The following is a 27,766-nucleotide window of genomic DNA, read 5'->3' as shown; positions in this document are numbered from 1 at the left end:
TAAAAAGCAATGAAAAGAGAGAGAGAGACAGGATTGAGATTTTTTTTTTTTTCTTGGGGGGGGGGGGGGGGGATGAAAGGCTATACTTAGCACTATATATATATATATATGTTTGTATGTATGTATGTAAATGTGTATGAAGAGTAGGAGAATTTTATGAGATTTTTTTTTTTTGCTTGGCTTAAGACTAGAGATTAGATTTTAGTTTTCTTTATCTTTTTTTTTTGTTATACATATATCTTTCTTGATTTCTTTGTTAGATGTTTTTGGTTTAGAGGCTGGTTGGGGGAGGGTTCGGTGTGTGTGTGTGTGTGTGTGTGTGGCACTTTAGGCGCTATTTTTGGTTACAAATTCACGCAAAATATCGCCAGCCATTTCAATATTATTACGCGATATGCCCAAAGCTGTAATGGCATTCTCTTTGGAGTAACCGGCATTCATTAGCCTAGCAATGTATTCCAAATTGATATTCTCATAGGGCACAGATGAGCCGCAGTCTTTTTGATTGATCGTCACATTTGCATAGAGCAGCGGTTGCTGCTGCTGTTGGTTAGTCGTTCCCACTAATGTTGCTGCTGCCATTGCTGGCGATGCTGCTTGTCCTGTTGCTGTTGGTGGAGTTGGTGTGGTTGTTGTTGCCGTCGTCGTTGTCGTCGAGGATGATGCAGATGCAGATGAAGAAGATAAAACCTTTTTGCCATTGGCCAAAGCATTTAGAGCTGCGGCTGCTGCTGACGCTGCTGATGATGATGATGATGAAGTTGATTGTCCTCCACCCGAACTGGTGGTGCACAATTGTGTATAGTGGGAACTGGCTATATCCTGTTTTGTTAGACACACCACACCACGCGCTTCCAGGGGACGTGTATCGATTACACCGCTAATTGTCTCAGCCGGTCCCACTTCAACGATATCCTCATCCAATAGCGACAACACCGGCGATGTGGTGCTAGTGGCTATGCGCTGCTGCCGCATCAAATCCTCAGCCAATGTGTCCACACTGTTGCTATTTATATGCGGCGGTATTGGCGGTGCTGTTGTCTGTGGCGGCACATTATCCAAACTGCATTGTATATTATCAATGCTCTTGCTACTGGATGGCGGGATTATGCCCGATGTCGCCTTGCTGGTGGTGGCTCCTGCTGTTGCAGGTGTCTCTACACCCGGTGAGGATTTACGCGGTGGCAAGGGTGGAGCTGCTGTTGATTGGGATGATGCAGATGATGCCATCGCTACCAGCGATGTCGACAAATTGGAATCCTGTAGATTTTGTAATATGGCATAGGAGCTTATGGAGGCATTATCGCTGCTGGATGTACTACCGCTGGATGAGCTGCATCCACCGCTGCCGTTGCCGTTGCCAATGCCAATGCCATTGCTATTGCCATTGCCATTGCTTTTGCCATACGTTGAGTTCGATACACAAGAGCCAATCAATGGGGCACTCATGCGATTCGAAGATTTCTGGCTACTGCTGGAGCTACTGCATGAACTGCCATTGCTTAGAACGGCTGCTGCTGGGGGAGCTGATGGTTGGGGAGATGTTGTTGCTGCCGCAGCTGCTGCTGCTGCCTGTGAAGTTGTTGCTGCTGATGATGTGTTGTTGCTTGTGTTGCTGCTGCTGCTGCTTCCGCTGGGTAGACTTAGACCCGGTGCACCACCTGCATAGAGATCATTTTGCACAGCCATTAAACTGGGTGTAGTGCTCCGTCTACCCAAGCGAGGCGATGTGTGTGGACTATGCTTCTCCGCCGATGAATTGGCCGATGTATTGTTGCTGGTGCTCAATGCATGAAGCGATGAGGTGGCTATATTGAAGTCACCCATATCCTATGAGAAGGTAGGTTTGGTTTTTGTTTTGTTTTTCTTTTATGTGATAGTAGATCAAAATCAATAGCTATATATATATGTATATATATGTATCTAGGAAGAAGTAGAAGAAGAACTAAAACACATGCCGCTAGAACTCAAGAAAAGAAAAGAAAAATAAACGCTGCTGGACATGCACATTAGACAGAGAGAGAGAGAGAGAGAAAGACAGAGAGAGGGGGAAGGGGTAAAAAGAAATGATCAAACATAAAGTAAAATAGAAAACAATGAAGATGATAAACTAAAGTAGAGAAGGGAGCATATCAAAATAAAACATTAAACAAGTTTTTAAATAATTATATATATATTATATATATTTTTGTTTTTCATTCTTTCTTTCTTCGATTTTTTTCTTCTTTTTTTTGATTTTGTTGTTATTTTCTTTTTTTTGTTGTTTCTCATTATTAAACTTATTAAGGAAATCAAAAGATGAAACTAAATCACTACAAAAAAATTATAAATATATACTATATATATAAATTGCATTTAGGTTTAGTTTAGTTTAGTTTTTTGTTTTGTTTGTTTTTTTTTTTTCTTTAACATAAAATTAAACAATATTGGTTTTCTCTTTCCTTGTTTTTGTTGATTGTTTGATTGATTGATTGATTGATGATGATGAGTGAATGATAAAGGTCGAAAAAGTAACACAAACGAATTTAAATTCAACAAAAAGGATAAAACGAGATAAATCCACACACATGTAAAATTAATTTTGCAAATAATAATTTCTGTTCTCTAATACTTTTTGTTTTTGTTTTTCTATTTGAAACCTAAGAGAGATATTTGTGACATTAAACCACAATAAACAAATATATTAATTATATAATATTAATTGTTTTGCATTTTTACTTTTGATATATTATTATTTATATAATTATAATTATTAATTAGAGCTAAACACAAAAAATTAAATCAAATCAAAAGACAAATGCATTTTGCCTTTTGTCATTAATTCTTGTTTTACAGTCTTGAGCTGAAACCGATTTGTTTGATGGTGGTTGGCGAGTGGGAATTGGGGATGTATGAACGGGGGCGAGCGGTGATCATTCAGAAAGAGAAAACACTACCAACTATAATTCTATATATCTTTGGAAATATATTAAACAATAAACTAAAAGAAGAGCAAAGAAACTGTACGAAAACAGACGAAATGGAAATTTTTTTATAATGATAAAAATTGTTGGATGATGATGATGTTGGAGGATGGAAGTGAGGTGGGAGGCTGGGGTTCAAACTGGGTTCATGATAAAAAAAAAACAACAAAAAAAAGTTACAAGTTACATTTATATATGTATGTATGAGGGGAAGGGGAGGGAACGGCAGCTAGCTCTAGCTTACAAATTACACAATTTCATATATATATATACACAAAGTGATAGATTGTTAAAAAGTGAATTGATGATGATGGAGGGGAATTGATGGGGGATGGGGAGTGGTGTGTGTGTGTGTGTGTGTGTATGGAAGGGGAGCATTAAAACATTAAATTCAAATACAAGTTATGAAACATAAGCACGAGCTAGCAGCCAATCAACCAACTAACCGACTAACACAAACAAAATGTGAACAGAAAAGCGATAAAAAAAAAAAACAAAATAAAATTAAGACGAAACACCAGAAGCCTTTCCTAGCGCCGAATTTAACATCGATCATGCCGAAGCTTAAATACCCTTGCATTAGTAGCTAACATGTATATAGAAATTTGACATCAAAAACATTTAGTTTCTTCTTTTAAAGTAATAAACAGCGGATACATTTAAATACTCTTCCATCAATTCTTGTTGATATTATCATTTAGCTCTCATTGTTCTTGCCATTAAATGGCAGATATATGTATGTATATAGTTAAAAATTCGAATTTCAAGAAGATAACTTTTGTAAATACATCGATAAGCTACACGTTTAAAGGAGAGATGTACCTCTCTTGGCAAGGGCATATGCAAAATGCAATAATCGAGTCGGCCAGGGGGCAGGGGGTGTTGCTCGTCGTCGTTGGCGGCGGCGGCGGCGGTGGCGGCATCGGTTGATGAGCCATTTCCGCTTAGCTAACTAAATTAATGTAGATGTGTGTGGGTTTCTGTGTGTGTGTGTGTGTGTGTGTGCGTGTGTATGTGTGTTAGTGGCATGAGTTTTGGGCTAATAATTTAAATAATTGTATATATATATATGATGTTTATATATATATATATATGTTACAGGCTAAACGTAGAAATAATTCAAACATTTAACTTATATAAACAAATAGCAGTTATTAAGATAGATAAATCTCTTATATATAATAATAAACGAACCAAAAGTAATCATAATTGTAATAAGTATTTCAATATATATACATATACACACACACATATATATATATATATATATATGTATATATATATATATGTTGGTATAATAGATAGCAGCTTAGGCGGCAGCGTAGCAGGCGGCTTTTTTTTCTTTTTTTTTTTTCTTTTTGATATTTGTGTTTTTGTTTTTCTAACTATACCTCTGTATCATCATCATCCTGCTGCTGTTGACGTCCATTGGTGGCATTGCGATTATGCTGTTTACGCGGATCAAAGGCATCTACAACAATCTGTTCGGTGCCCTTGATTTCGGCACGACAGAAAGGACAACCCTGCAACACACAACAAAAGATTAGAAGGTGCTCCTATCCTCCATTTGGGCTTATTTTCAAAACAACTTCTTACCTGACCCTCGGAGTCCACCTGCCAGGAGGTGAGACAAGGGGTACACAATAAATGACCACAGGGTTCAATTCGTATATCCTTATCGTTTTCGGCGCAAATTTTGCACAGTTGAAAGGTGCTCCCTAAAAAAAAAGAAATTTTAGTATTTTGAATCTTGGTGGAAGATGTAAGTGTAAGTGATGATAAAATGTCTGGCCTAATCCTTGGTGATCATACATACAACATTTTCTACAATGTCTTTTAAGAAACTTTCTATATGAAGAACTCTCCCATCACATATTCAAAAGGGTCGCCCTACAACGACTCGATAAAGAGATTTTATATACATTTCTACAATGATTCATTTTCTTAATGTAAAACTTGATAAAACATTATGACTCACAAAACATTTTTCATCGTTGCTTGAAATATAACAATATATTTTTGACAAGTTCTTGAAACGCGCGTTGTTTATCAAAAAATTCAATCAATCAATTCAATCAAAATATTTATAGGAATTAATGTTGACTGTGCCAACAGATATCATATATATTGTACATATATGAATTGTTTTTCCTTTATATTTCTGAAGAAATTGAGAACTTTTATATCTATCTGGTTGGAAATCTTTTCATGTTAATGGCAATTCTTTTTAATAGACTTACCCATTTCACAGTAAAGTTCATATTGCTCTTGTGTAACGGTTATATGATCCTCAGTAGGACTTTGTACGGCAGATGAAAGATCCGGATTATAGGCTTGACCATCGGGATACAAGTAGAAGCCCTCACTGAAAGAAATTATGAGAATTATAATATATGAATATGAGTATATATGAATTATTATATATTGCTCACCGATGACCATCGAGCAGGGCCTGACATAGAGATTTATTCTGCGGTATCGTTTGCAATATTTCCCCTTCGGCCGTAACATAACCAATGGCCCATTGGCCCAGACGAGTGCAGGATAAACGAAAGACATAGCTACCCGCTTTTAAGATATAACGCTGAAGACGTGCCTTGACCTCATCATAGGTCAGAAAGGCCACATAACCGGGATGAGTGACGGCCAATATTTGCCAATTGCGCAACAAGGTAACCCACGGCTGAAAAAGCCGTGTAAAGACATCGAATTCAAAATTCGAGATATAATCATTGCACGTCAGATCGATGGTTGTCTTCAAGGCCATGGCCTCTAGACCCGATGAAATGGGATGAACTTTGTTCAGCTCCTGACGAAAGATCTTCCAAGGCACCAGAGTGCTACAGAGACAGGACGAACGTAAGAACGTGAGCATCTATTTAAATGTGTCTTAAATTGTAATCTACATACCTGTTACCAAAGTTACTCTTCCAGAAATCAGCTGCATCTGCTTTTGTAATTCGAAATTGATCACCGGCAAAGACGCCATTCGGAAAAATGGCCTTCAATTCGCTTAACATGTGGGAGAAGACCAAACTTAGTTTGGTCAAATTGCGCCGATAGTGGGAATTCTCATCGAACATCTTCTCTTTGCCCTCTTTGAACAATTTGATGGCCTGTTTGCATTTTCGCATCAGATTATTGATAAACACATTGAAATGCTCGTTGGCATGCAGGACATGCATCTGATCCTCATTTTTGGAGTATATCAAACGCAATCGTTGATACGTATCCGGCAGTATATCCAATATGAAAGGTGGACTGTTCTTTAGATTCATTTTCGGTTGTTGGCACAATTTGACCACCTTGTCCATAAGTTTCCATGTCTTCTCTAGCGTTTTCTTATCGGTGGATAGACGCTGTGATACGCATGCCTCCGAGATGGCTCCATGTAGTTTTGAAAATAATGATGGAAATATTTTTGGTTGTGATTGCACGCGAGTGCCAGTGCCTCTTGTCGCCATCTTTTCTCCTTCCTGCTGCTGCTGCTGCTGCTAATGTTGCCTACCTCTTGCTCTTGCTGCTTACTTATTGTTGTTGTAGTTGTTCTGATTGTTTTTGTTGGAGGTTTGTTGGGGAGTTGTAGATTTCACTCTTTTGGGACGACAACTACAACTACTACAACGCCCCCCAAACTAAAAACTGCTTGCAAATTATATACTAGTACACATATACCGTTACGTTACATATATGTGTAGTTGGGGCTTCTTATATGCACTGGGCGTGACTGTGTGTGTGTTTTTGTTTTGGTCCGTTTTCCTTTTTCGATCCAGCAATTCTCTTCCGCTTTGTTCCCGAATTGCGGAATCTGTTATGATTCCAATTTTCGTCTCCGTTTTATTCCCAATTTTCGTTTTTGTTTTAATCCTTTTTTTCTCAATTCGGAAACTGTGTCTTTTCAGTGTGTGCGAGTAATAGTCCTAAGGGTGAGAGTAAACAGTCCTAAGGGTGAGAGTAATAGTCCTAAAGGTGCGAGTAATAGTCCTAAGGGTGCGAGTAATAGTCCTAAGGGTGCGAGTAATAGTGCTAAGGGTGCGAGTAAAATAAAGGGAAATTTTGTTTTTTCTAGTATTTTTTAGCTAGTTTTAGTATTTTTTGCACAGAGCTGCCACCATTTCGAGAAAATCGATAAATATCAATTTGCAAGCCTGGACAATTGGGTTCGACTCAGGCTTTAAAGTGTTGTGAAGCAGTTAAAAGTAGTGTTGTAAAATTTCGCAATCATTAAACCGTCGGTTACTTTTCAAAAAATAATTTGCAAAAAAAAATGTAACGGCTCAACTGCTGATTACATTCATTCACTGACAGAAAGTACAAATTGGAGCGCTAGCTGTGAACAAATTGAAGCATTTTTCTAATTGCAGGCCAAAAAGCAAAGTGCGGCATCTGTATAATTTCCGCCATTTATCGATGCACCACTTTATATAATACTCATGTGTTTGCAATGCCTGTGGGTAATTAAAGGCCATAGAAAACTTGAAGAACAGGTGGTTATTGTGTGTGTGTGTTGTGTGAAGACTCTTGGCTTCTATGTTGTTTATGATGGCCATATCTTATTTCTGTTTCGTTTTTGTTGTTTTTTTTTCGCACACAATTTGTATGCAGCCGGACAATTTTCACTTTCCATTTTTATTGGCAGGCAGGCGGCAGAAAGAAAAACCGCAGGCCAAAAATATCAAATCAAAAAGAAATTGCCTGGCATTTGCCAAAAGGTTTTCTTCTCTCCTACTGTTCATTTTTACGACTTTGGTTTTTGGCTTTCTTTTAATTAATTTTTCCGTTGTTGGAAGGAGAAGTGTGAGGTGCCATCAGTTGGTATATTAGTTCTGGCTAAGGAAAAAAAGCAGAAGTCAAAGTCATCATCTCATGGTTGTCATAATGCATTTCGGTTTTGGTCTCTGCCCAAAAACTAACTGTAAAGCATTCACTACTACTTACTGACCTCTTTTTTAAGGCTCTCAATTCTCTTTTATGCACGCGACTCGGAAGAGTCGTATGTATGCATGTGTGTGTGTGTGTGTGTGTGTGTGACCCTTATTCGCAACGCCACTCAGGCGTAAAATTTATGGCTTTAAAGTCTACAAGTCTATAAACACAGCTTCCAGCTAGCAGCAGCGCCACCACAAACAACAACAACAGCAACAGCATCAGTTACTGAGTCTATGTGCAGCACTTTCTACTGCACTTCAAAGACGCCAAAGATCGTGTCCAGGCTCTCATATAGATGTTGTGTTTGTGTTTGTGACTTTGTGTGTTATAATTTCAAATGCTTCGTGTGGCTCGCCTTTTTGGTTGCATTCATTTTCTGCTGCCACTTTTGGCAAATTAAATTTGTACGCAAAAACCGATTAGGCTCTTCTTGTAGCTGTTGTTGTTGTTGCTGTTTTTGCAGACAACATGACCAAGTTGTTATTTTAAATACCCAACAACTCCATTTAATCAATATGCCCAGGCTCTGCGCCACTGCCTCAGCGGCTGCCGCCGCTTTAGTGGTGGCGGCTGCTGCTGTCACTGTTTTCCGGCAGTGGCGCATCGAGGTACCCGCTAGCCTTGGGCGCATTTTCTATGTGGGATGCACGACGATCTATGTATGTATGTATATGTACATTAGCCCAGAGATACCCTATTTGAAATGGGGCATATGTATGTAATTAAATCAAAACGAATTCTGTTTGATTTCTGATCATTATTCTGTTTTCGTTGTTCTTTAATTTTTACTCTCTGAGCACCGATCTCTTTGTAGGTCCTAGGAAAACAAAAAGAACAACAACACCTACATACATTTCTTTTTAACTTTTTTTTTAAAGAATGATCATAAAATATACTTACATATGTATGTACATAGGTTTGTATGTAATTCGTTTATACATACATATGTGATCGTATATGTATCTATGTATGTACATATGTACATATGTATGTATGTATATCCATTGAGATTTTCCAGAAGACACTTTTGGGCGCCCAAGAAACCGCGCTACGTCTTGGCTGTCCCACAGCTCTGCCAACGTTGGCAGCGCTGCCTTTCACTCATATAAATTTGTTGGCATTGCAAATTCGTTTGCCATTTGCCATTCGTCCGGGCGCATTGTTAAATCAAATCCAAACATAAATTTTTAAAAACTAAAAACTTAAAAACAAAAACCTTTCTCTTCTTAATGTGTAAAATACAATAATAATAAACGGGGAAAAAAAGGAACAACAAATAATTTTATGAATCTAAAAAGAAAAATACAAAACAAAGCTTTGGAATTGTGCATGTGTGAGTTTGTTCCTCTCTCTCTTTCACTCTTCAAACCACCTCGATCTCTGTCTTTCACTCACTCTCTGTAAGTGTGTATGTGTGCGTGCGTTGGTGTGTTCATTCATTGAAATAATGCAGTAGCGCAGTAGCAGCAGCAGCAGCAGAAACAGCCGCAGCATCATCCGCAGTCGCAGCATCATTCACTTCTCTTGCGAAACTCAACGAGCGCGCAACAACCAAAAAAAAAAACAAAAAAAAAATAACAAAATCCCAAAATCATTTGAAAACTTAAACGGCAACGAACTGTGTGAAAAGAAGAGCCGTAGCAAATCCACATCCACAGATCTTGATCTAGAACGTTAGTGTTTAATCTATAATAATGAACATAAACCTTTTCTCAAAAGGCCAGCGTAATTGAAATCAAATTAAAACCGACCGTCCGTTCCCGAAAAAAAAAACAGAACAAAAACATAAAAAAAACCGTGCAAAAAAAGGCGATAAAAAAGAAATTATGCTTCATTGTGCCATTGTGTGAGAGGTCAAGCAGTAGCAGCAACAGCAGTAGCAGTAGCAAACCGCCGAAGAATACGAGGAAGAAGAAGCAGGAGGCGAAAACGAAGAAGAAGGAACCGACCGTCGTGTAGGAGCCATAAACAAACAGTTTCAAGTTGCTTCTGTTAATGGTTAATAGGCAAGCAGCTCGAATGAACTCATAAAAGGGAACTACCGCTCCCACCCGTCCGTTTCTCTTTACCCCATATACACATATAAACCACTAAATGAGCTAGAGAGACCGACCACAAGATTACCGTTAATTCTTTGCAGTCATCGTCGACGTCCCTCCGCCACCGCCACCGCCGCTGCTAGCGTCACCGTCAGCGTTAACGTCTGCGGTAATCTTGCACCAGTTTACTTATGCTCTTTCTTTAAACAGAGTCTCAGACAACAACAGAGACCCAGACAATAACAGAAACAAGCAAAAGTACAAAAAAAAAAAACAAAGAAACAAAAAAAAAAAACTTTCTTCATTTCATTTCAAGTCAAAGTCAAGTCGTGTCGTGTCGCATCGTGTCGGTGCCGTGATCTTCCGCCACCGCATAGCTGGTCTCCATCTCGAATCCAACTCTAAAAACCCTGCTTCTATTTCAATTGTTAACGAGCGAAAGCGTCGTCATTGGAGTCTCCAGAGCCAAAGCCCCACAGTGAGCGCCAGCGTCAGCGTCAGAGTTAGCGTCAGCGTCGTTAGAGTCTCTCAGATTCAGGAAAGTGCAGTCAGTCGACAGTGAAAATGTACCAAAACCCAACCCAAACGCATATCCACAGCCAGAGACAGCCGCAGCTGCTGAAGCTTCATGTTAAGCGCCAGCTGTTTGGCGCACTGTTGGCTGTATTAACGTTAGCCGCTCCGGTCACTAATGGTAAGTTGGTATACACCCACACACACCCACATACATATGTAGATATCTAAATATGTATGTATGTATGTATGTATATCATCCTAGACGTAACTTTTAAATGAAGATGGAGAAATGTTCATTTTACTGAAAAGCTAAAACAAAACGTTAGTTCTAAGGCAATTAAAAGTTGGAAGTGATCCTCCCTCCTACCGTACAACTCCCACAAATCAAAAGTCGAAAGTAAATCAAACAGCAATTCAAGGATTGCCCCAAAGGATCATCCTATTACTTTTAATATCAAAGTTCCTAAAAAGTAAGCCTTTCAACTTCTAGGTAAACAAAGGACAAAGGATGTTAGTACCTTTTTGGTGAAAGCACCAGCAAATGAGGGAAATTTTTACACTTTATCCAATATTTTACTCCCGAAAAATTGAAGCCTAAATCCCTTTCAGTTAAAGTTAGACATTGGCCCAATTCATGCATAGAAGAAAGTCACTAATTGGGTTAGAAATTTCCCAGATGTTTAAAGATAATCGCACAAACAATTCCGTCAGAATAACTCTCACTTTATATCAAACAAGCAACTATAAACTGGTCGAAATTGAAACGTTTTAGCCTAAAGCTAGTTTAGTTAACATACACTCCACTCGTATATCATTCATACACACATACATACATACATATACATATATGAAGATCATTACATTTCTCAGCGTATAGAGACAGTGAGACACATGGAAATGGAAGTTAAATGCACACAGCAGACGTCCGACCTACAGCTGTGCTTTGCCTTTGCTTGGTGGGTATAGTAGAAAGGCCCTCCCTTTCTGCACCCCCTTTTGCCCCACACCGTTTCCATCTTTTCATCGTCGTGGTCGTTTTGGTCGTCTGCCTAGCAGCAATTAATTTCTAAGGTATAAAGTGAATGTAAACTGACATACATCAGAGAGGCTCGACTCGACTAGGCGAAGACTTTGCTTGGCTTGCCATTACTACTACTATAACTGCTACTACTACTATAACTATTATATTCAACAACTCCAAGCTTATGTCCATGATGATGAAGCCCTCCACTTCTTCTGCCACCTTCCCCCCTCCATGCAGCAAAATGCTCGTAAATATTTTCGTGCACAATTTGTCCAACATTCAAATAAATTCATTAAAAAAATGCTCGTGCACACAGAAGCCACAGAACCAGAAGAGAGGAAGATGTTTTGTTGTACTCCACAGAGATCCACACATAAGTATGTACTATATATGTATATACATATATATCTATCAGAAAGTGTATGTGTGTGTGTGTGTGTGTGTGCATGATATTGGGGAAACTGGCGCACAGTGGCTTGAGAGGCAGTTGAAACGAGTTTAGTTTGACATTTGTGGAAAAGTCTATGGGAAGTGATCTGGCTACTGCTCATATTGGCTTGGCATGGTTTGCCTGATTGCCTTTTGAGGTCGTTTGACCTGTGAACCACCAGCACCAGCACCAGCACCACCATTTGCCATCGAGTCAATGCGTGTGTGTCTGTGTGAGAAAATGAAAACGATTTGTTTGATCATTTAGTTAATTGATATCAGATTCTTCCCCCCATTCTCCGTCTCCTATTCAGTGATAGGCCAAAGAGATCAATTAGAGAATCAGAGAAGAACTTTTGCTTTATAGCAGAATGGTGAAAGTGTACCAATAATGGTTATGAATTGGACAAATCTTTTATTCATTCATTCGATCAATTGCGAAATTGTTAATCAAAACAGAGAGAGAGAAACCTAAAATCAATTGATCGATTACGATCACCATAAAATACCACAAACTACATATGTACATGCTATACATCTTCCAATTAATACATGTTCCTAATAACTATGTGGTAAATGATTTCGAAAGCATTAATCAACTCTGATTAAACTTTGATAAATCCAAAGAATGCCATGGGCTAAATTGTTTCTTGGAATCGCCAGAGAATCGTAAATGCTTCAAGGCTTTTGATTTCTAAGTAATTTTGTTTATAATTCCCAACCAGTTATGGCGTTTGCTTACCAAGCATTTCTCATGACACTGTGCTGCTGCTGCTCTTACACTCGCCGTCCCTGTAGCTGTCGTTGCTAGTGACCATGATATGGGTGTGTGTGTGTGTGTGTGTGTGTGTGTGTGTGTGGGGGGGGCATGGACATGGACATGGGCATATGGCATATGGCATACTACTCACATATCATGTCAAAGTGGTTGCTGACTTTTGAAAATTATACGTTTTGGATGTGCTGTGTGTGTGCCTTGTTGTTGTTGTTGTTGTTATTTTTGCAATTGGATTGGCTTTGGAATGCTGCTGCTTGCTTTATGCTGCGTATGAGTGAAAAGATTTCATTTACATATCTGCATTAATTCCTAACGCCTCTGAGTTCAATTAAGATGAGAATATATGCGTCTGCGTCTGAAAAACTCTGTCTTGAATTAAATGGAATGGAATGGAATAAAATGAACGTGGGTTCAATTATCGCAGCTAAACAATCGCAAAATCCAAAAACAAAATTCAAACAACATAAGAGCGCTAATAGATTTTCTACTTCGAAACTGGAGGCGGCGGTAGGTCTGGCCGGACCGGACCGTGCCTGGCTTGGCCTGGCCTGGTCTGGTCTCTCTTTGTATGTATATTTCCAGCTTCGTTTCGTTTTGTGTAGCTTTCTTTGCAAACAAAGTCAAAGCCCAATAAGCCAGCCAGCAGGCAAGCAAGCCCCACATCCGATCGACCGACCACATCTGAAAAGACAACAGAAATTTTTCAGTGGCAATTAGTGTGTGTGTGGAAATTTCACTTGCAATTTTTAGCACAGATTGTGTGCTGGTTGGGATTAGCATGAGGAGCAATTATAGATGGAGGTCGCTAGATAGGTACATAAAGACTATACAGATGTATAAATGTATAGGTACAATACATATGTATGTGTGTACATACATACATACATGTGAAGCGGGATGGCAAATGTCGATAACTTATGCCGTTAGCTAAGATGAACCTCCGCCTCCTACCATTCATCCACCCACCTCATCCTCTCCAGCCCCCCTTATTTTGCTTCTTTGACGGTGCCTCTGCTCAGGTAATCCCGCATTTGTATGCCTAAACAGCAACTCTTCCGCATGGTTAGAGAAGAATAGTCATGAAATGGAAAGTAAATTCAACTTTTAATGGGTCGAAAGATATCTATTTTTTTTTTGGATGGAATGTGTATACCCTAGAATAAAGATAAGGCCACGAAGACCAATGAGTTAATGTTCACTCTATCTATCTCTCTTTGGTTTAGCCGCTGTAACAGATTCACCAATAAAGATAATTAAATTGCCCGTTCAGGCACCAGTTATACGTTATCGTAGTGCTGATGCTGCACCCGATTCGCTATTGATCAATTATCGTCAAGATGCCCAGCCGGAATTGTCATCGACATTGATGCAGGCACCAGGAGCAGCAGCTGCCGCCTTGGAGAATTTACTCAATGAACAAATGGAGCAGCAACAATCGCAACTGGGTGGTGGAGGTCGTCAACATCGTGGAGCTGGCAGTAGCAGCGGAAGCAATGCTTCTCCAAACAATTGTCCACGATCCTGTCCACCTGGTGTGACAGTGGGGGCCGAACCTGTTTGCGGTAGTGATGGTCTAATCTATGCCAATCTATGCGAGTTGCGCAAAAAGACTTGCGCCCGCAATGGTGTATCCTTGGTCAAGGATGTGCGCGATGGCTGTGAGAGATCGAAGGGTTCCGAGTGCAAGCATCGCTGCAGCACCGAAAAGGATCCAGTCTGTGGCACAGATGGTCGCACCTATTTGAATCGCTGTATGCTGCGTGTTCAGTCCTGTCGTGTGGGTTTGGCTGCCGTCAAACTTTCGCATGTGGGTCCCTGCAGTAATACTAGTGCCATACGTGAGTCCTGTCCCGTGGACTGCAACAGTGCGCCACGCGATGGACCCATTTGTGCTTCAGATGGCAATGTCTATAACTCGACATGTGAGATGAAACTGCATACCTGTGGTCAGGGTGTGGTCAAGACAAGTCGCAAGCATTGCCAATCCACGCGCATGTGCAGGGAGTCCTGTTGGCGTGTAGCCAGACCCACCTGCGGCTCCGATGGCCGACTTTATGCCAGTCCCTGTAAAATGCGCTCATCGAATTGTGGCAAACATGTGTTCGAAGTGCCGTTATCGTTTTGCATGACCCAGGAGCGGCATGGCAGTAGTGGCAATAGTCCAGCGGATGTCTGTCCCACTGAATGCCCCAAAGCTGAAGCGGATTCACCATCGCAATATGTATGCGGCAGCGATGGCAACATATATTCCTCTCTGTGTGAACTCAAAATGCTAAATTGCGGGTGAGTTGATAAGCGAAAACAATGAATCACTTACATAAGTTCAATTTCTCTCCCATCTCTGGCTTAGACCTCAGCGTAAGTCCATACAAAAGATGAGCATGGACAAGTGTAAGAATCGTTTAAGCCGCTGCAAACAGTTGCCACCCTGCAAGGATTTCAATAATCTCTTTGGCTCCATCTTTAGCTCGAAGCGGAATGACAAACTCTGCGGCACCGATGCCAAGACCTACAACAATGAATGTGAACTGGCCCATGCCACTTGCCTGTAAGTGATTAATTTACAATTTCAAGAATCAATTATCATTTATAAAACATTTTCACGTGTTTTCTTTTTTAGACGAGGTGTCAATTTGGCCCACATTGGCCCATGCACGGATCTAAATGCATCCGCCAAAGATTGCGGTGATGCCTGCACTCGAGCTGATCTTGAACAGCAACCGATTTGCGGCTCAGATGGCAATACTTTCGCCTCAATGTGTGAATTCAAGCGTCGCACTTGCCAACTCCGTGTGGTGCCCGTCTCCTTGAAGAATTGCCCCCTAACCGCTGACTGTGAATCCGATTGCGATGCCCAACCGCCTAGCTTTGTCTGCGGTTCAGATAACAAATTCTATAAATCCGAGTGTCATATGCGTAAAGAGAATTGCGGTAAACATGTCTTTGTTGTGCCACTGAAGCGTTGCCTGTCGGCGTTCCAGTTCAAGGGCTGTGCCCGCATTTGTCCACGCGAATTCGAGCCTGTCTGCGGTAGCGATAATAAAACCTATCTGAACGATTGTTTCCTCGACATTGAGAACTGTCGCACCAACAGCACGGTCACAGTGCAGCACTATGGAGCTTGTGGACGACCCGAGGCGCCTTCAACCAATTTCCTCTATTGAACAAAAGAAAATGTAAACCGGGGAAAACTCTGTTTGCTTGGCATTTAAAATAATATTTCTAGGCTAAAAAGAACGAAAAACAAAAAACAAAACGAAACTTATAGATTGTAAGTTGTAATTTTTTTATTTTTTTTTTTTTTGTCTTAACCATATTTATTGAGTTGAAATTAAATTTAAACAAACAAAAAAAAAACGGGGAGAAGCCACATACACACAAACATATATAATGGGGGAATGTACTAAGCGGAATCGTCAAACAATTTGCTTAACATTTCATTTATCTCATGTGGCCGATATTTAACATATTTGTCGGGATTCTTGCTAAACTGGACACCTGCATACATTTCAAAGAAACGATTGTATTTGGGTAGAACATGCTCCACATTGTCCCTTTTGATGCCCTCCCGCAAAATGACATCGCGTATGGAGATGCCACGTTGAATTTTACAAGCCTCCTCAAAGTCCTTGTTGAAATTCTAAGAGAGAAAAAAGTCTATCCACTTAATCAACGGCAATGAAATGGAAATTCTTACCGAAAAACGTTCCTTTAATATGCTACGATCCTTGTCCTTAACCTTCCCATTTATGGGACGCGGCAGTTCATCTAGAGAATAGATGCCAGCAAGCATTTTGGACCATGTCTTCTGATAGCTAGCTTTCAGTTCGCGTATCATTTCCAAATAGCTATGCTCGCATTCTGGTTCAGCCAATGTGACCAAATCGATTAGATTTGAATGCTGCAGCGATTTCAGAATATAATGGATATTATTGAGACGAAAGAGATGCTTGGTGGCCTGATCATTATATTGTTCACATTTATTCATAATGGACAAGTTCAATTCGGCAAGGGCTTTCTCTGTAAAACAAAAAACAACAAAGGAAAAATTAATTTCATAATGCATTTTGTAGAGTAATCCCAGCTTACTTATATAGATAGCCAACATGGCTTTGTTGCGCTCGTCGCCTGGCAATTCCTTTTTCATCAGTATCGTCTCCAGCTGAGTGGCATAGAGGACATCCTGAGCCAATATGGAACCAATCACATCGAAATGTTCATACAAATGTTGAATGAACCAAATGGTATTCCATGTTAACTCATGAACAGTGGCATCTTTGGGTACATTGCTTTGACCAACAATATTGGTGCTGGACTCCCCTTTGACCACATCGAGAAAATGTTCCAATGCCTTGGCACCAGTTTGCTGCAGTTTATTTAGTACCTTGGTTAGCTGTTCCCGCTGTGCGGGATTGTAGGTACGCTCAATATCGGGCTGAAGCAATATAACACGTTTCAATGCTGAAAATATACCCAAAGCGGATGTCCATTCTTTGCGTGAAATACATCTCAGGATGCGTTGGGTTATGGCCTCAGCATCCTTAACGACCAGCTCGATGGCATTGTAGGCCAAACGGGCAAAGACTTCATTATGCTTGGATGTGGGTATAATGTCCAACATTATGGCCCTCTCCCAGTTAAGTAAACGCTGTAGACCCAACAACATAACCAAATACTTATCCAGTTCCTGATCGCCATCCAGTGGACCATCGGATGACAAATGATCCGAATGAGATGAGGCCTTCTTGATGGAGAAGCCAGTCGATTGCTCAATGGTCTGTGTGGCGCGCAAATACAATTTATTTGCCTTCTTTTCAAATCTAAAGAGAAAACAAAACAAACATAGAGATAATGGAAGATTTGCGCCAATGACGTCGTAGCTTACATTTGCTGCAAGCGGGCCGAGGTGTTCTTTTTAGTTTCACTCGGTCGTCCACTATGTCGAGGTTTCTGCAAAAGTATAAACCAGTTGATTTTTTGTGTTTCCTTTTGATTTTGTGATTTATTCTTAAATACTATAAAATACATAAATAATAGCAAACAGAGAGGGATTGATGATGGGAAGATCGTAAGGCCAGCGATCTTTACAAACATATAACATTCATTTAAAATTACTTTAACTAGATGCCCTTAAGTGCCTCCAGTATGATACTACAATCCTCATCTTTGCGTATGCCAATCTTTATAAGATCAGCATGCTCCATGCTGGGCAATTCGGGCAATTCAATGTGAGCCTTCTCGAATCTGTCGATATAGTTTTCGAGACCCAAACGCATAAGGACTTGCTGTATATTGGCCGCGTGATTGAATACATATGAATGATTGGAAACAGCCAGGGAACGGCGGCGGGATTCTCTGATCATTGAAGAGTCCGCAATTGATTCATCCGAATTATTGTCATCGGAACTGCTTTTGTTGTTGATGGCCTCTTCTAGCTGGCGTTTGACCAAGTTGTTCTTGGCCTGCTGCTGCTGCATTAATTGCTTCTTGACCATCTTGGGGGATGGGGATGATGTTTTGTTAAGTGTATTACGGTTAATGGGCGATAAGTTGGGTGAACGAATATCACCAAAAATGGGCGTAGAGCAACGCACATTGATGTGGTTCACTTGCAGGGTATTCCATTCATTTTTGGTTGGTGTGCGTGGCAGGACAAGTTTAATCTTATTTGGCTGTTGCAAGTAAGTTTTCGGTGTGCGTATGGTATCCATTTTGATTTTTAATTGAAATTAAATAGTTTTCTCTTCAATTTGACTTCCACACAGTGTAATCTCGGATTGATAAATGGCGGCCAAATCATGATTGTTGGGCATTATATCTTATTTTCTTTTTCTCCCCTTATGTTCTCTCTCTCTCTCTCTGTTTTTCGGTCTTTCTATCTCTGTCTTTTTAAGCTTAATTATTCGTTCTTCTTTTGCTTTCTATAATCTACCGTTACAAACTAATGTGTATTGTGTACTCACCAAAGCTTCGTGACCCCAACTGCTACTCTTTTGATGATCTTTAAGGAGCTGTAATGAGCGCAAAACAACTTCGCCCCTCTCCGTGGCATAGATGTGTGTGTACTCCCTTAAGTTCTGCTCAAACCAATGGGAAATCGTATATAACTCTTCTCTGGTGCTTTGGGACAGCTGACGAAACGATGTGAATTCATCACTAGAGGAATCATCTTCTATATAGATTAAATCCAAAAGTTCCACTGGTTTAAGTGGTGTACTATGCTTCTTTAGCAACATGCTATAGTGCTGGTTAAGACCCTCGCATCCGGTATTAAAGAGACTAGTCACATTCTCTAATTCCACGCTTTGTGAGTTATTGTGCAGAAAGTAATCCATCGCGGCTCTCAGTTTGGCCAAAGCATCCAGAAAGATAGAAATGTTACCCTCCACGGGACCTTGATGTATAAGCTGGCACACCTCCTGGGAGACATCATAATGCGACAGAACATTCTCCAGACAATTTAACGTTGCTTCCAAATCTGATAAAAATCCAATAGAATAGGATCAGACGATTGGCTATGCATATAACGTATTTGTGGAGACTCACTTTGTTGCCGCTTTTGCAATTGTTCTGTTTCCTGATAGACTGGTAAAATGGTTTGCTCCAAATTACCCAGACGCTTCTCAAAAATGGTCAGAATGCTGGACATTTGTGTAGACAGGTCATGATATTTATCGACCCGATCCTTAAGCAAAGCCAAATTGGTTGTCTCCTTTTCCAATTTGCTGTGCGCTTGCAGCGAACTATCCAAATTATTCATTTTTACTTTCCAAACACAAAAAAACAAACAAAACAAAAACAGAATAGGATTTTTTTTCTCAGAAAAGAACAGCTGGAACTAGAGGGCGTTTAAACAGCTGATTATGCCCATATGACACTAAGAGTGAACGCATTTGACACTAAATCGATAAGCGCATTAAAATACTAAACACAATTTGATATTTTATTTATTTTCCTTGCATAATTCTGATTGCTCCCCATAGGAATGTTTATGAAACCTGTAAACCTATCAAAAACTAATATCTGTGTAGCACTGCTACACAATAAGATTAAGTGTCATCCACCTTAAAACCATAAGAATTATGGAGCACATTTTCTTTTGTTTTAAATTTGTTCTTGTATAACCGTCAATTTATTAGATTTTTCGTTTTGGATTTAATTATATGTATATATATATATATGTATAGAATTAAATTGTTTCTGTTTTATAATTTGTTTGTGTTCGGGTTTGTCGTATTAATTAATTATCATTAGGCTACCAACAATAAATAGTCTACAAAAGGCTGGCTGACCCTTACATACAACGCAGTCGCACCAGGGGTGCTATATGGCCATCCTTGTCATTCCAATCGACCTCGACTTCTAGTTTAAAGAGACCATCCTCAGTGGGAGTGGTGTCGGGCAGGCGGGCCAAGATCTCGCTCTCGCCAGTACGCAGCATGAATGGTGCCATCGAGTTATTGGCATCACCCTCTCCGGATTGGGGCAACGACAGCCTAATTTTGGCTGGTAAAACACTACCCTTGCCGAGAACCAATTTGGCATTGGACTTATCATTGCCATGCCAAATGTACAGATCATCCTCGACGAGAACACAATCATCGGCCTTTTGCAGCTGCTGCTCGACGGGATCCAGAAGGCATACAGCTTGACGGGCACAACCGATGGCCACCACTTCGTCGGCCGAATGGCTATTGTGGAGTTTGGCATCAGGGAAGCGAGCAGCCACGGCCGCCTGAAGTTTGGGGATCTGCATGGTGGCACCTAGCAGAACGATGTCATCAATGCGTTTCAAATCCTCGGGATGCTCTTGTTGGGCGCGGTCCACACATTCACCCAACTGTTGGATAAACTGATTGATTACCGGCTGAATTAAACTCTCAAAGCGGGCACGCGACATTTGCACATTGTAATCGACGCCATCCATGAGGGAATCAATATACAGTTGAGTGGATGGCAGAGTCGTCAAAATGTGCTTACAATTGGCGGCTGCTGTACGGATTTTTGCCAACGAGCGGCGTGACTCATGGGGATCCAACTTGTATTTCCGTTTGAATTCCTCACAGATGAATTGGACCAAGGCCTCGGTAAACTGGCGACCACCAATGGGGTAGGGCCCGAAAGTGGCCAACTCTACGTAATAACCGTGCTGAACGGCATACAAAGAGAAATGACTGTAGAGACCGCCACACTTGATGGCGAGAACATGCTGACGCTGAGTGCCGTTGAGGGGCTCCTCACCGATTTTATAGCCCAAGACGGCTGCTGTGGGCTCGGCGATAATTTGAGCCACATGAAAACCAGCTGTTTTGGCAGCATCCGACAGCAGCCTGATTGTTTCCGATGTATAGTAGCTGGGTATGGAAATTACTGCAATGGGAGCATGCTCGCTATCGGTATGATATTGATGGGCTAACTCAAGTTCGGCTTTAAGCAGTTCTATGGTCACTTCATATGCGCCCATCTCTTTGGTCACCACTTTATCATCCTGATCCTCGCGTTCGGATGGCTGTGTATGCTCCATGCGAAACACAAACTCCTCCTGATCGAATTCACATGGGATTTCCCTAATGGCATTCGTTAGCTGTTCCTCGGTCAATTGCTCTTTGGGCTGTAGCAATTGGAAACTATGAGCCACCGCCTGTCTGGGCCGGGTGGCCATTTTCTGTTTGGCCGTCAGTCCACATTCTATTTCATTTGCTCCATCCCATAAAAGGCACGCCTGCGAGACGCGATCTCCCTGTTTGTTGGCTATGACCTCAACTTTACCGTCGGCCCTTATGTGTGCAATGCAGAGGGTGCTGTTGCCAATCTTGATGCCAAAACGTGGCCACATCCTTAATTTAAAATTGGGGAAACTTGAAATTTACAAAAATAAAGGAAACTAAACCGAATTGAATTGAATTAAGAATGAGAGTGGGGAAACACGCGCACGTTTTTTTCCGTTCTTTCTTCCTTTCTCTTTCTCTCTCGTCTCTCGCTCTCTCTCTCTCTTTCTCTCTCAGTGAGCGCGCAATTTCTCAGCTGTTATGTGTATCGGTATGCAGCCCTGCTGCGATTAACACATTTCACAGTTAGTTTAAAAAGCTAGAACTTTGTGTTTTTTTTCCTTTTGTGTTTTTAACAAAATTCAAAAAAGGAGTAGTAAGAAACATATTGTTTTATGTTATTTGTTTAAAAATTGACAACTTATTACATACTGAGCATTTAATAAATACCCAAACAACATGGCAAATTAATTTATTTATAAGGGATCTAGATCTGTAAAACGAAAATAAAGAAGACGTAAGTAATAAATGCGATTTTGGCATAAAATATTTTTACAACAATTTATGGGCATAAATTTAGAAATTAGCCGTTATTCTGCCTGTTGTATGATTTTACTTGCAGTACTGTTTCGCTGCATCAACACAATTGTGCAACACTGGCTAAGAAAAATATGTAAACAAAACATTGGCAAAAAGTTGCAAAATCTTCCCAAACGCGAAAGAATTTCAAGTATCAAATGTGTTAACTATATCAATTAATAATGATTTAAAGTGATCCAAGACACAGTCATGCCCAATAATACTCAAAAACCGTGATTGGATTGTTTAAAAGAACAAATCGAAAGGGGGTTCTCATAGGAAAAATCTATATGGGACATGACCCCACACACACACACACACACATTCGTTTATATATACATATATGTATATATATGCAACGCAATCAACGCCCCCAAAGTGTCAGACCCAACAAGCGCCAGCGATTCTCCGATTCGTCATCGATCCAAACAATGGAGAAGTCGCATTAAAGTAAATTAATTGAAAAAAATCAACGTGAACCTTGAAGAGATATTTGGAATTTCAGACACACACATAAACAAACCCAACACATACACACACACACACATACACACACGTACATAATGGACGATAATTTGAGTACCAAATCATCAGAATCATCAATAACCACTAGTGGGGAATATGAGATAGTCACCGACAGCAATGTTGCCAGTCCCATGGAGCCTCCGTCTCCATCGTCAACAATGGTTAAAGAATCCTTGTCAAGTGATTCAAAAACCAAACTATTGGCTACTCCACAGACAGCAGCACCTGGTGCAGCTAGTGTAAATGGAGGCAGTTCACCCACTTTGGACATGTCACATAATCGTAATCTAAGTGATATCCAACACGAAATGACAGATGCCTTGCGCGATCTACAGCTGGAACGGAATCTAGGTGTAGGTGCAGGTGAGCAAACTGAAACAAATTGAAAATGGGTAGCTTCTCGTGTGGGGTAGGCAAAAAAAGAGTCGCTTTGTTGTTTGCCTCGTACAGGCAGCTGTGCACACACACACACACACACACACAATGGTGCGTGGTAATTGGTATTGGAGCCGTAGGTAAGCTTGCCTTATCTTATCGCGGCTTGTAGAGTTGTTGTTATGGCAACAAATGGCAAACAAATGGGCTGCTAGCCTAGTGCACCCCCTCTCACTCTCCCCCTTTCCTCCTTTCTTTCTCTCTCTCTCTGTAAAAAAAATAGAAATAATATATTTTCCATAAATTTCAACTCATTTAACAAACTTTTCACAACTTCACTTTTAATTGGCATTTACAGCTGAAAGCGATAAGACGTCAACACAACAGACGACAACAAAATCTCTCACTTTGCCATTGAGTGGCCCAAAAGCTACGGATACTGCGGTTACTACATCAACGGATCCGTCAACCGATATGCATTTCCGTTGCAATATATTTTCCTCATCCAAAACTAAGGACAAAGACGGAAATGGTGCCATAGGAGAAGTCTTAGATGACGACACATCCTCGAATCGTGTGGGTCAATCGGTATTCTATGATTGCCTAGATGCCAGTCCAGCTTGCCTGGATGAGAAACAAGATGCCATGAAACCAGACACCACAGATGATGAGAGTAAGAGAGAACAACACTAATTGGGAGGAGGGACTAAACTAACTATTTAACACATGGACTTGATTGGTTTTCAGTTTCAGAGATCGATCAGGGTTGCACAATATTCTCGGGCGTTACCTATTTAGGTGCAGCCAATATAAATGCTCCTAAATCCGAATCAGAGGTCTATAGGATTATGAGTGAGCTAAATAGTGGGTCACAGCAGGTGGTGGGCCTTAAGATAACAGTTAGCATTCCTAACTGCTCGGATGGTTTAGTGGTGTAAGTAAAAGCACCCCGATTCACCCCACTTTTATCTAGTGTGAAATTGTAAATGTTTTGCTTCAATTTCTGCAGACTCCATGACGCGGAGAGCAACACAATAATTGCTACATATGAGATCTCTAGCATAATACTGTATTATCGTGGGCCAGTTGCTACTGTCGAAAATGGCTGCTTTGCCTTTACATGGCTGCATGGTGATGCTCTCTTTCAATGCCATGTATTTCGTTGCCATATACCCGAAGCCGTGAATCAAGTTAGCGGTAAGAATTCCAAATGCATTACCATAACTAATGAGTCATTTACCCCACCGCTTTTCTCTACCTCCTTGTTTATGTGCAGCTTGCTTTCAGAAGGCATTCCAAACATATCCGCCCAGTATGAGTTGCAGCCTCAATTCAGCTGTCGATATGGTCAACTCAGTGACATCGGATGTTAGCGGCAATCCATTGAATACAGCCGGTTATGAGTTCATTGTCTCACTAGAGATACGTGAGAAGGTGGCCAAAAATGCATATACATCAGTGCCGCGAGATCGAGGATGTTTTAAGCTAAGAGCCAATACCGATAAGGAGGTGGGCATAACCGTAAAGCAAACGCCATCCAACGTCCTCCAACCGTTGTATATAGAACGATGCTTTGGCGTCTTGGTGGCTCCTGGTAAATTGGTGGTACAAAAGGATATGCATCTGATAGACATGCTAAGCATGGGCTACATCACACCAGGTGGTGCTGTTGGTCCCGATGTGGATGCCACATCAGGAGGATCTTCATGCCTGCCATATGCCATAAGAGCCGAATGGAAGGCTCAAGAGAAGGTGGCCTTCGAACAACTAAATCAAGAAACGTCCAAAACAAATCTCACTGTTGCCGTGGACATTGTCATACGTGGCATTCAGGAGCCAGTGCGTTTTGTCATCGAAACTCCAGTGACCATACAGCCGGCAAATGAGATTCGTATTCGAGATCATTTCATATCTAAACGACCCATGACCTTGCGTTTCTATTTACATCTCAAGCGCACCGATGAACTCAACTGGAAGGTGAATAGCATTGATCCTTCGGAGGAGATTAACGAACAGCAGTTGTCATCATCGTCAGGCAGCCATGCACAAGCATCATCATCATCATCCCTACTCAAATTGGGGATGAATAATCTTTCCAGAATTGTTCGCAGTTCATCCATAGCCTCCATTGAAGATGATTGTCCTACAGATTATAGCAGTGATGGTGATGAACCTCTGCTAAGTGGCACGGGCGAGGTGTCTAAAGATTGTTCGCAAGACACATTAGATGAATGGGATCCCATATTGCGTGAATGGGATGGCGAGAAGAGGCCAAAAAATTTGGCTCAACTCGTTCGACTGGGTGTGCCCGAGGCATTGCGTGAAAAGATTTGGCAAAAATTGGCCAATGTCGAGGGCAAAGCTGAAATGAATGATATGTACAAGATTCTGATTACCAAAGTGAGTTGAGCGCATTAAATCTTTAAACATTCTATTTCATCATTTGTTTGCTAGGAAACCAAATGTGAGACGGTTATACAAAGGGATATACATCGCACATTTCCGGCCAATAAGTATTTTAAGGAGAGCGGTGGATCTGGCCAGGATGCTTTGTTTAAAGTGTCCAAAGCTTATGCCGTGCATGACAGTGAAGTGGGCTATTGTCAAGGATTAAGTTTCATAGCAGCCAGTCTTTTATTACATGTAAGTTAGATGTCCAATGTGTTTAACCATGTTACCCACTAATCTCGCCCTCGGCATCGCTTCCGCTCTATCTCTGTCTTAGATGCCCGAGGAAGATGCATTTTGCGTTTTAGTCTCTCTAATGTATGACTATGGATTGCGTGATCTGTACAAGGCCGGTTTTGAAGTCCTCTATTTGCGTCTATATCAGCTGGAACGCCTTATCAAGGATCAATTGCCCAAATTGCATGAACATTTCACTACCTGCGGCATTGAGACACATATGTATGCTTCGCAATGGTTCCTTACTCTCTATACGGCTCGGTTTCCGCTGTGTTTTGTTTTCCATGTTTTGGATGTATTCCTGCTGGACGGTTTGCCCGTTCTATTCCAGGTGGCAGTGACTTTACTGTCGATATGTGAATCCGATTTACGTCAATTGGATTTCGAGGGGATTCTAAAGTATTTCCGTGTGACATTACCCAAAAAGTGTCGCAGTTCCAGTCAAGCGCGCAAAGTGATGAAGCAATCGTGTGAGCGAAAGATCAAAAAGCTCAAGCAATATGAGGAGGAGTTTGTATTAAAGAAACAGCACAAAGAGCGTCTCGAGAAGGAGGCGCAAATCTATGAGAGTCGTTTTGGTGAGGAGAGACGCAAATTGCAGGCAGAGATTGAGGCATTGAGTCAACAATTGACCATTGCCAATGAGCGTGCGGTGGAGAAGGAGAGAAAGCACACGGGAATCATACAGGAATATAAACAAATAATACAAAGACAAGAGCAGGACATGAATACCCTCAATGAGACATTGGGCAAGGTCATGGTGAGTAGTGACATGGTGACAGTGAGGAGAGAGAACGAAACGCTAATTGGTGCTTGCTACCAAAAATTCAACATTAATATACCGTCTCTGTCTCTCTCTCTCTTTCTTTCTGTTTTGGTTTAGCACACTGTTTCCAAATGTCAGCATTGTCTGCAACAGATTGATGTGGGTCATGACAATTCCCAAAAAAGCCAATTAAGTTCATTGGGCAATGCAAATGAGGCTCCCTTGGGTCCATTGGATCCCCTTAATGCTGCCTCACAGCGAATACGGGAATTGGAACTCGAATTGGCACAAGCCAAGTTGGCTCAAGTGGAGGCCGAATGCAAAAATCAAGATTTAAATCATCAGCTTAACAATACACTCAGTGAATTGCAAACAAATCGTAATAGTTGGCAACCCTGGCTATCGAAAACCTTCAATACGCTACAGGAAAAGGTAACCACACGTAGTCAAAAGGATCATCATGGTGGTGGTGGTGGTGGTGGAGGCGGCGGACCTACAGCCACATTCCATTCATATATGGGTCAACCGGGTCCAGCACAGCCCACGGCGCTTAGTGAGGCCAGTTCACCCAATCAGGTAACCTAACACACCACCTATCCATCCATTCATGTCGAGCGCTGGAACCTCAAATGATATTTTCCTTTTTTTTTTAGTTACTATTATTATTATTATAATGATTTTTGTTTAGATCTCTAAGTAATGCGATGAGGAGAAGCTCCTCTAATTTTTTTATTTTTTACTCTTTTTATTTTTTATGTTTGGTTATCTGAACGTTATCGAAATGTTATTTTAAGCTTTTGGAGGATTTCTGAATACCTCTGCACATTGTTTATCATGCTTAAATTATATCACACACCCACATTCACACACCCATTACCCTTTCCACCTGCCACACTCTTCACTTTTGAAAATGTGATTACCTTTTTTTGTTTTTGATTTCTGGACATTTGATATTTTTATTTTCTCTTTGTTCTATGCTTTGCAAATAAAATATTTAACCCATGACATATATGTATGTAAATGTTTGTATGTACATATATCTCACAAAGAAATATTCAATATATCCAACTCTTACTACCTACCGGATTGCTGCTTTGCCTCTGTCCTATATAGGAGTATAAGACATTTAGCTTTGCCTCCTCAGTGGGTGGCTCACCCAAATTGCCCACTAAGTTCCAGGCCACCAAATTGCGCAATAGCATTGACAGCTTAAGGAATATTGTTGGTCCACTGGAAACAGGCAAGGCAACGCTGGAGAATCTCAAACAGCAATTGCAGCCATAGAGATAAAGGGAGAGCAGAATCCCTCAATATTCAACATGAAATAAAGAGAAAACTATAACGCAGTCCTATGCCTTGGTATTAACACGTATATATTCGTCTATATGCA

At 40.8% G+C, this 27,766-nt stretch overlaps 6 protein-coding genes across 7 annotated transcripts; 2 read left to right on the top strand and 4 right to left on the bottom strand.

The window, feature by feature from the left end:
• Window positions 1-117: 117 nt before the first annotated feature.
• On the bottom strand, window positions 118-6,901 carry LOC6646101 (E3 ubiquitin-protein ligase CBL-B-B). The gene is made up of 6 exons (XM_023177870.2): window positions 5,874-6,901; window positions 5,396-5,803; window positions 5,204-5,328; window positions 4,560-4,681; window positions 4,355-4,486; window positions 118-1,830 (listed from the first exon to the last, which is right to left on the bottom strand). Exons 1-6 carry the CDS (start codon window positions 6,425-6,427, stop codon window positions 328-330), a joined length of 2,844 nt encoding a protein of 947 aa, XP_023033638.1. The 5' UTR covers window positions 6,428-6,901; the 3' UTR covers window positions 118-327.
• A 2,772-nt stretch (window positions 6,902-9,673) lies between these two features.
• On the top strand, window positions 9,674-15,932 carry LOC6646099 (agrin). Its single transcript, XM_023177861.2, has 4 exons — window positions 9,674-10,625; window positions 13,902-14,961; window positions 15,029-15,226; window positions 15,299-15,932. Exons 1-4 carry the CDS (start codon window positions 10,496-10,498, stop codon window positions 15,840-15,842), a joined length of 1,932 nt encoding a protein of 643 aa, XP_023033629.1. The 5' UTR covers window positions 9,674-10,495; the 3' UTR covers window positions 15,843-15,932.
• A 118-nt stretch (window positions 15,933-16,050) lies between these two features.
• Window positions 16,051-19,476, bottom strand: LOC6646098 (exocyst complex component 7). Its single transcript, XM_002068904.4, has 6 exons — window positions 19,225-19,476; window positions 18,642-19,156; window positions 17,564-17,628; window positions 16,768-17,498; window positions 16,376-16,698; window positions 16,051-16,318 (listed from the first exon to the last, which is right to left on the bottom strand). The coding sequence occupies exons 1-6, from the start codon at window positions 19,436-19,438 to the stop codon at window positions 16,082-16,084; spliced, it is 2,085 nt and encodes a 694-aa protein (XP_002068940.1). The 5' UTR covers window positions 19,439-19,476; the 3' UTR covers window positions 16,051-16,081.
• On the bottom strand, window positions 17,661-18,476 carry LOC26529599 (protein matrimony). Its single transcript, XM_015177712.3, has one exon. The coding sequence runs from the start codon at window positions 18,387-18,389 to the stop codon at window positions 17,799-17,801; it is 591 nt and encodes a 196-aa protein (XP_015033198.1). The 5' UTR covers window positions 18,390-18,476; the 3' UTR covers window positions 17,661-17,798.
• Window positions 19,477-19,775: 299 nt separating the features above from the next.
• Window positions 19,776-21,783, bottom strand: LOC6646153 (heat shock 70 kDa protein 14). The gene has a single exon (XM_002068903.4). It carries the CDS (start codon window positions 21,512-21,514, stop codon window positions 19,973-19,975), a length of 1,542 nt encoding a protein of 513 aa, XP_002068939.1. The 5' UTR covers window positions 21,515-21,783; the 3' UTR covers window positions 19,776-19,972.
• Window positions 21,784-22,084: 301 nt separating this feature from the next.
• On the top strand, window positions 22,085-27,766 carry LOC6646152 (rab GTPase-activating protein 1-like). Of its 2 annotated transcripts, XM_002068902.4 has the most exons (9): window positions 22,085-22,913; window positions 23,284-23,598; window positions 23,673-23,859; window positions 23,935-24,122; window positions 24,202-25,325; window positions 25,380-25,568; window positions 25,651-26,370; window positions 26,494-26,952; window positions 27,490-27,766. In XM_002068902.4, exons 1-9 carry the CDS (start codon window positions 22,589-22,591, stop codon window positions 27,658-27,660), a joined length of 3,678 nt encoding a protein of 1,225 aa, XP_002068938.1. In that variant the 5' UTR covers window positions 22,085-22,588; the 3' UTR covers window positions 27,661-27,766. The 2 variants fall into 2 exon arrangements, with proteins under 2 accessions (XP_002068938.1, XP_023033547.1); XM_023177779.2 differs by lacking the exon at window positions 27,490-27,766 and having other exon boundaries at window positions 22,087-22,913; window positions 26,494-27,292.

The sequence above is a fragment of the Drosophila willistoni genome (assembly GCF_018902025.1).
Source record: "Drosophila willistoni isolate 14030-0811.24 chromosome XR unlocalized genomic scaffold, UCI_dwil_1.1 Seg105, whole genome shotgun sequence".
In the NCBI taxonomy this organism is placed as follows: domain Eukaryota; kingdom Metazoa; phylum Arthropoda; class Insecta; order Diptera; family Drosophilidae; genus Drosophila; species Drosophila willistoni.
Note: the sequence above shows the minus strand (reverse complement) of the source record. Positions and strands in the feature narration are given on the sequence as shown.

Excerpts from the sequence above, each read along its gene's own strand:
- LOC6646099 (XM_023177861.2), top strand. The coding sequence starts at position 10,496 with ATGTACCAAAACCCAACCCAAACGCATATCCACAGCCAGAGACAGCCG. Across the intron at positions 10,626-13,901 it reads AGCCGCTCCGGTCACTAATG|CCGCTGTAACAGATTCACCA; the intron begins GTAAGTTGGTAT and ends TCTTTGGTTTAG. Across the intron at positions 14,962-15,028 it reads CTCAAAATGCTAAATTGCGG|ACCTCAGCGTAAGTCCATAC; the intron begins GTGAGTTGATAA and ends TCTCTGGCTTAG.
- LOC6646101 (XM_023177870.2), bottom strand. The coding sequence starts at position 6,427 with ATGGCGACAAGAGGCACTGGCACTCGCGTGCAATCACAACCAAAAATA. Across the intron at positions 5,804-5,873 it reads AAGAGTAACTTTGGTAACAG|CACTCTGGTGCCTTGGAAGA; the intron begins GTATGTAGATTA and ends CTGTCTCTGTAG. Across the intron at positions 5,329-5,395 it reads GCCCTGCTCGATGGTCATCG|TGAGGGCTTCTACTTGTATC; the intron begins GTGAGCAATATA and ends AATTTCTTTCAG.
- LOC6646153 (XM_002068903.4), bottom strand. The coding sequence starts at position 21,514 with ATGTGGCCACGTTTTGGCATCAAGATTGGCAACAGCACCCTCTGCATT.
- LOC26529599 (XM_015177712.3), bottom strand. The coding sequence starts at position 18,389 with ATGGATACCATACGCACACCGAAAACTTACTTGCAACAGCCAAATAAG.
- LOC6646152 (XM_002068902.4), top strand. The coding sequence starts at position 22,589 with ATGGACGATAATTTGAGTACCAAATCATCAGAATCATCAATAACCACT. Across the intron at positions 23,860-23,934 it reads TGCTCGGATGGTTTAGTGGT|ACTCCATGACGCGGAGAGCA; the intron begins GTAAGTAAAAGC and ends CAATTTCTGCAG. Across the intron at positions 24,123-24,201 it reads AGCCGTGAATCAAGTTAGCG|CTTGCTTTCAGAAGGCATTC; the intron begins GTAAGAATTCCA and ends GTTTATGTGCAG.
- LOC6646098 (XM_002068904.4), bottom strand. The coding sequence starts at position 19,438 with ATGAATAATTTGGATAGTTCGCTGCAAGCGCACAGCAAATTGGAAAAG. Across the intron at positions 16,699-16,767 it reads CATGTTGGCTATCTATATAA|AGAAAGCCCTTGCCGAATTG; the intron begins GTAAGCTGGGAT and ends TTTGTTTTACAG. Across the intron at positions 16,319-16,375 it reads TATTAAAGGAACGTTTTTCG|AATTTCAACAAGGACTTTGA; the intron begins GTAAGAATTTCC and ends TTTCTCTCTTAG.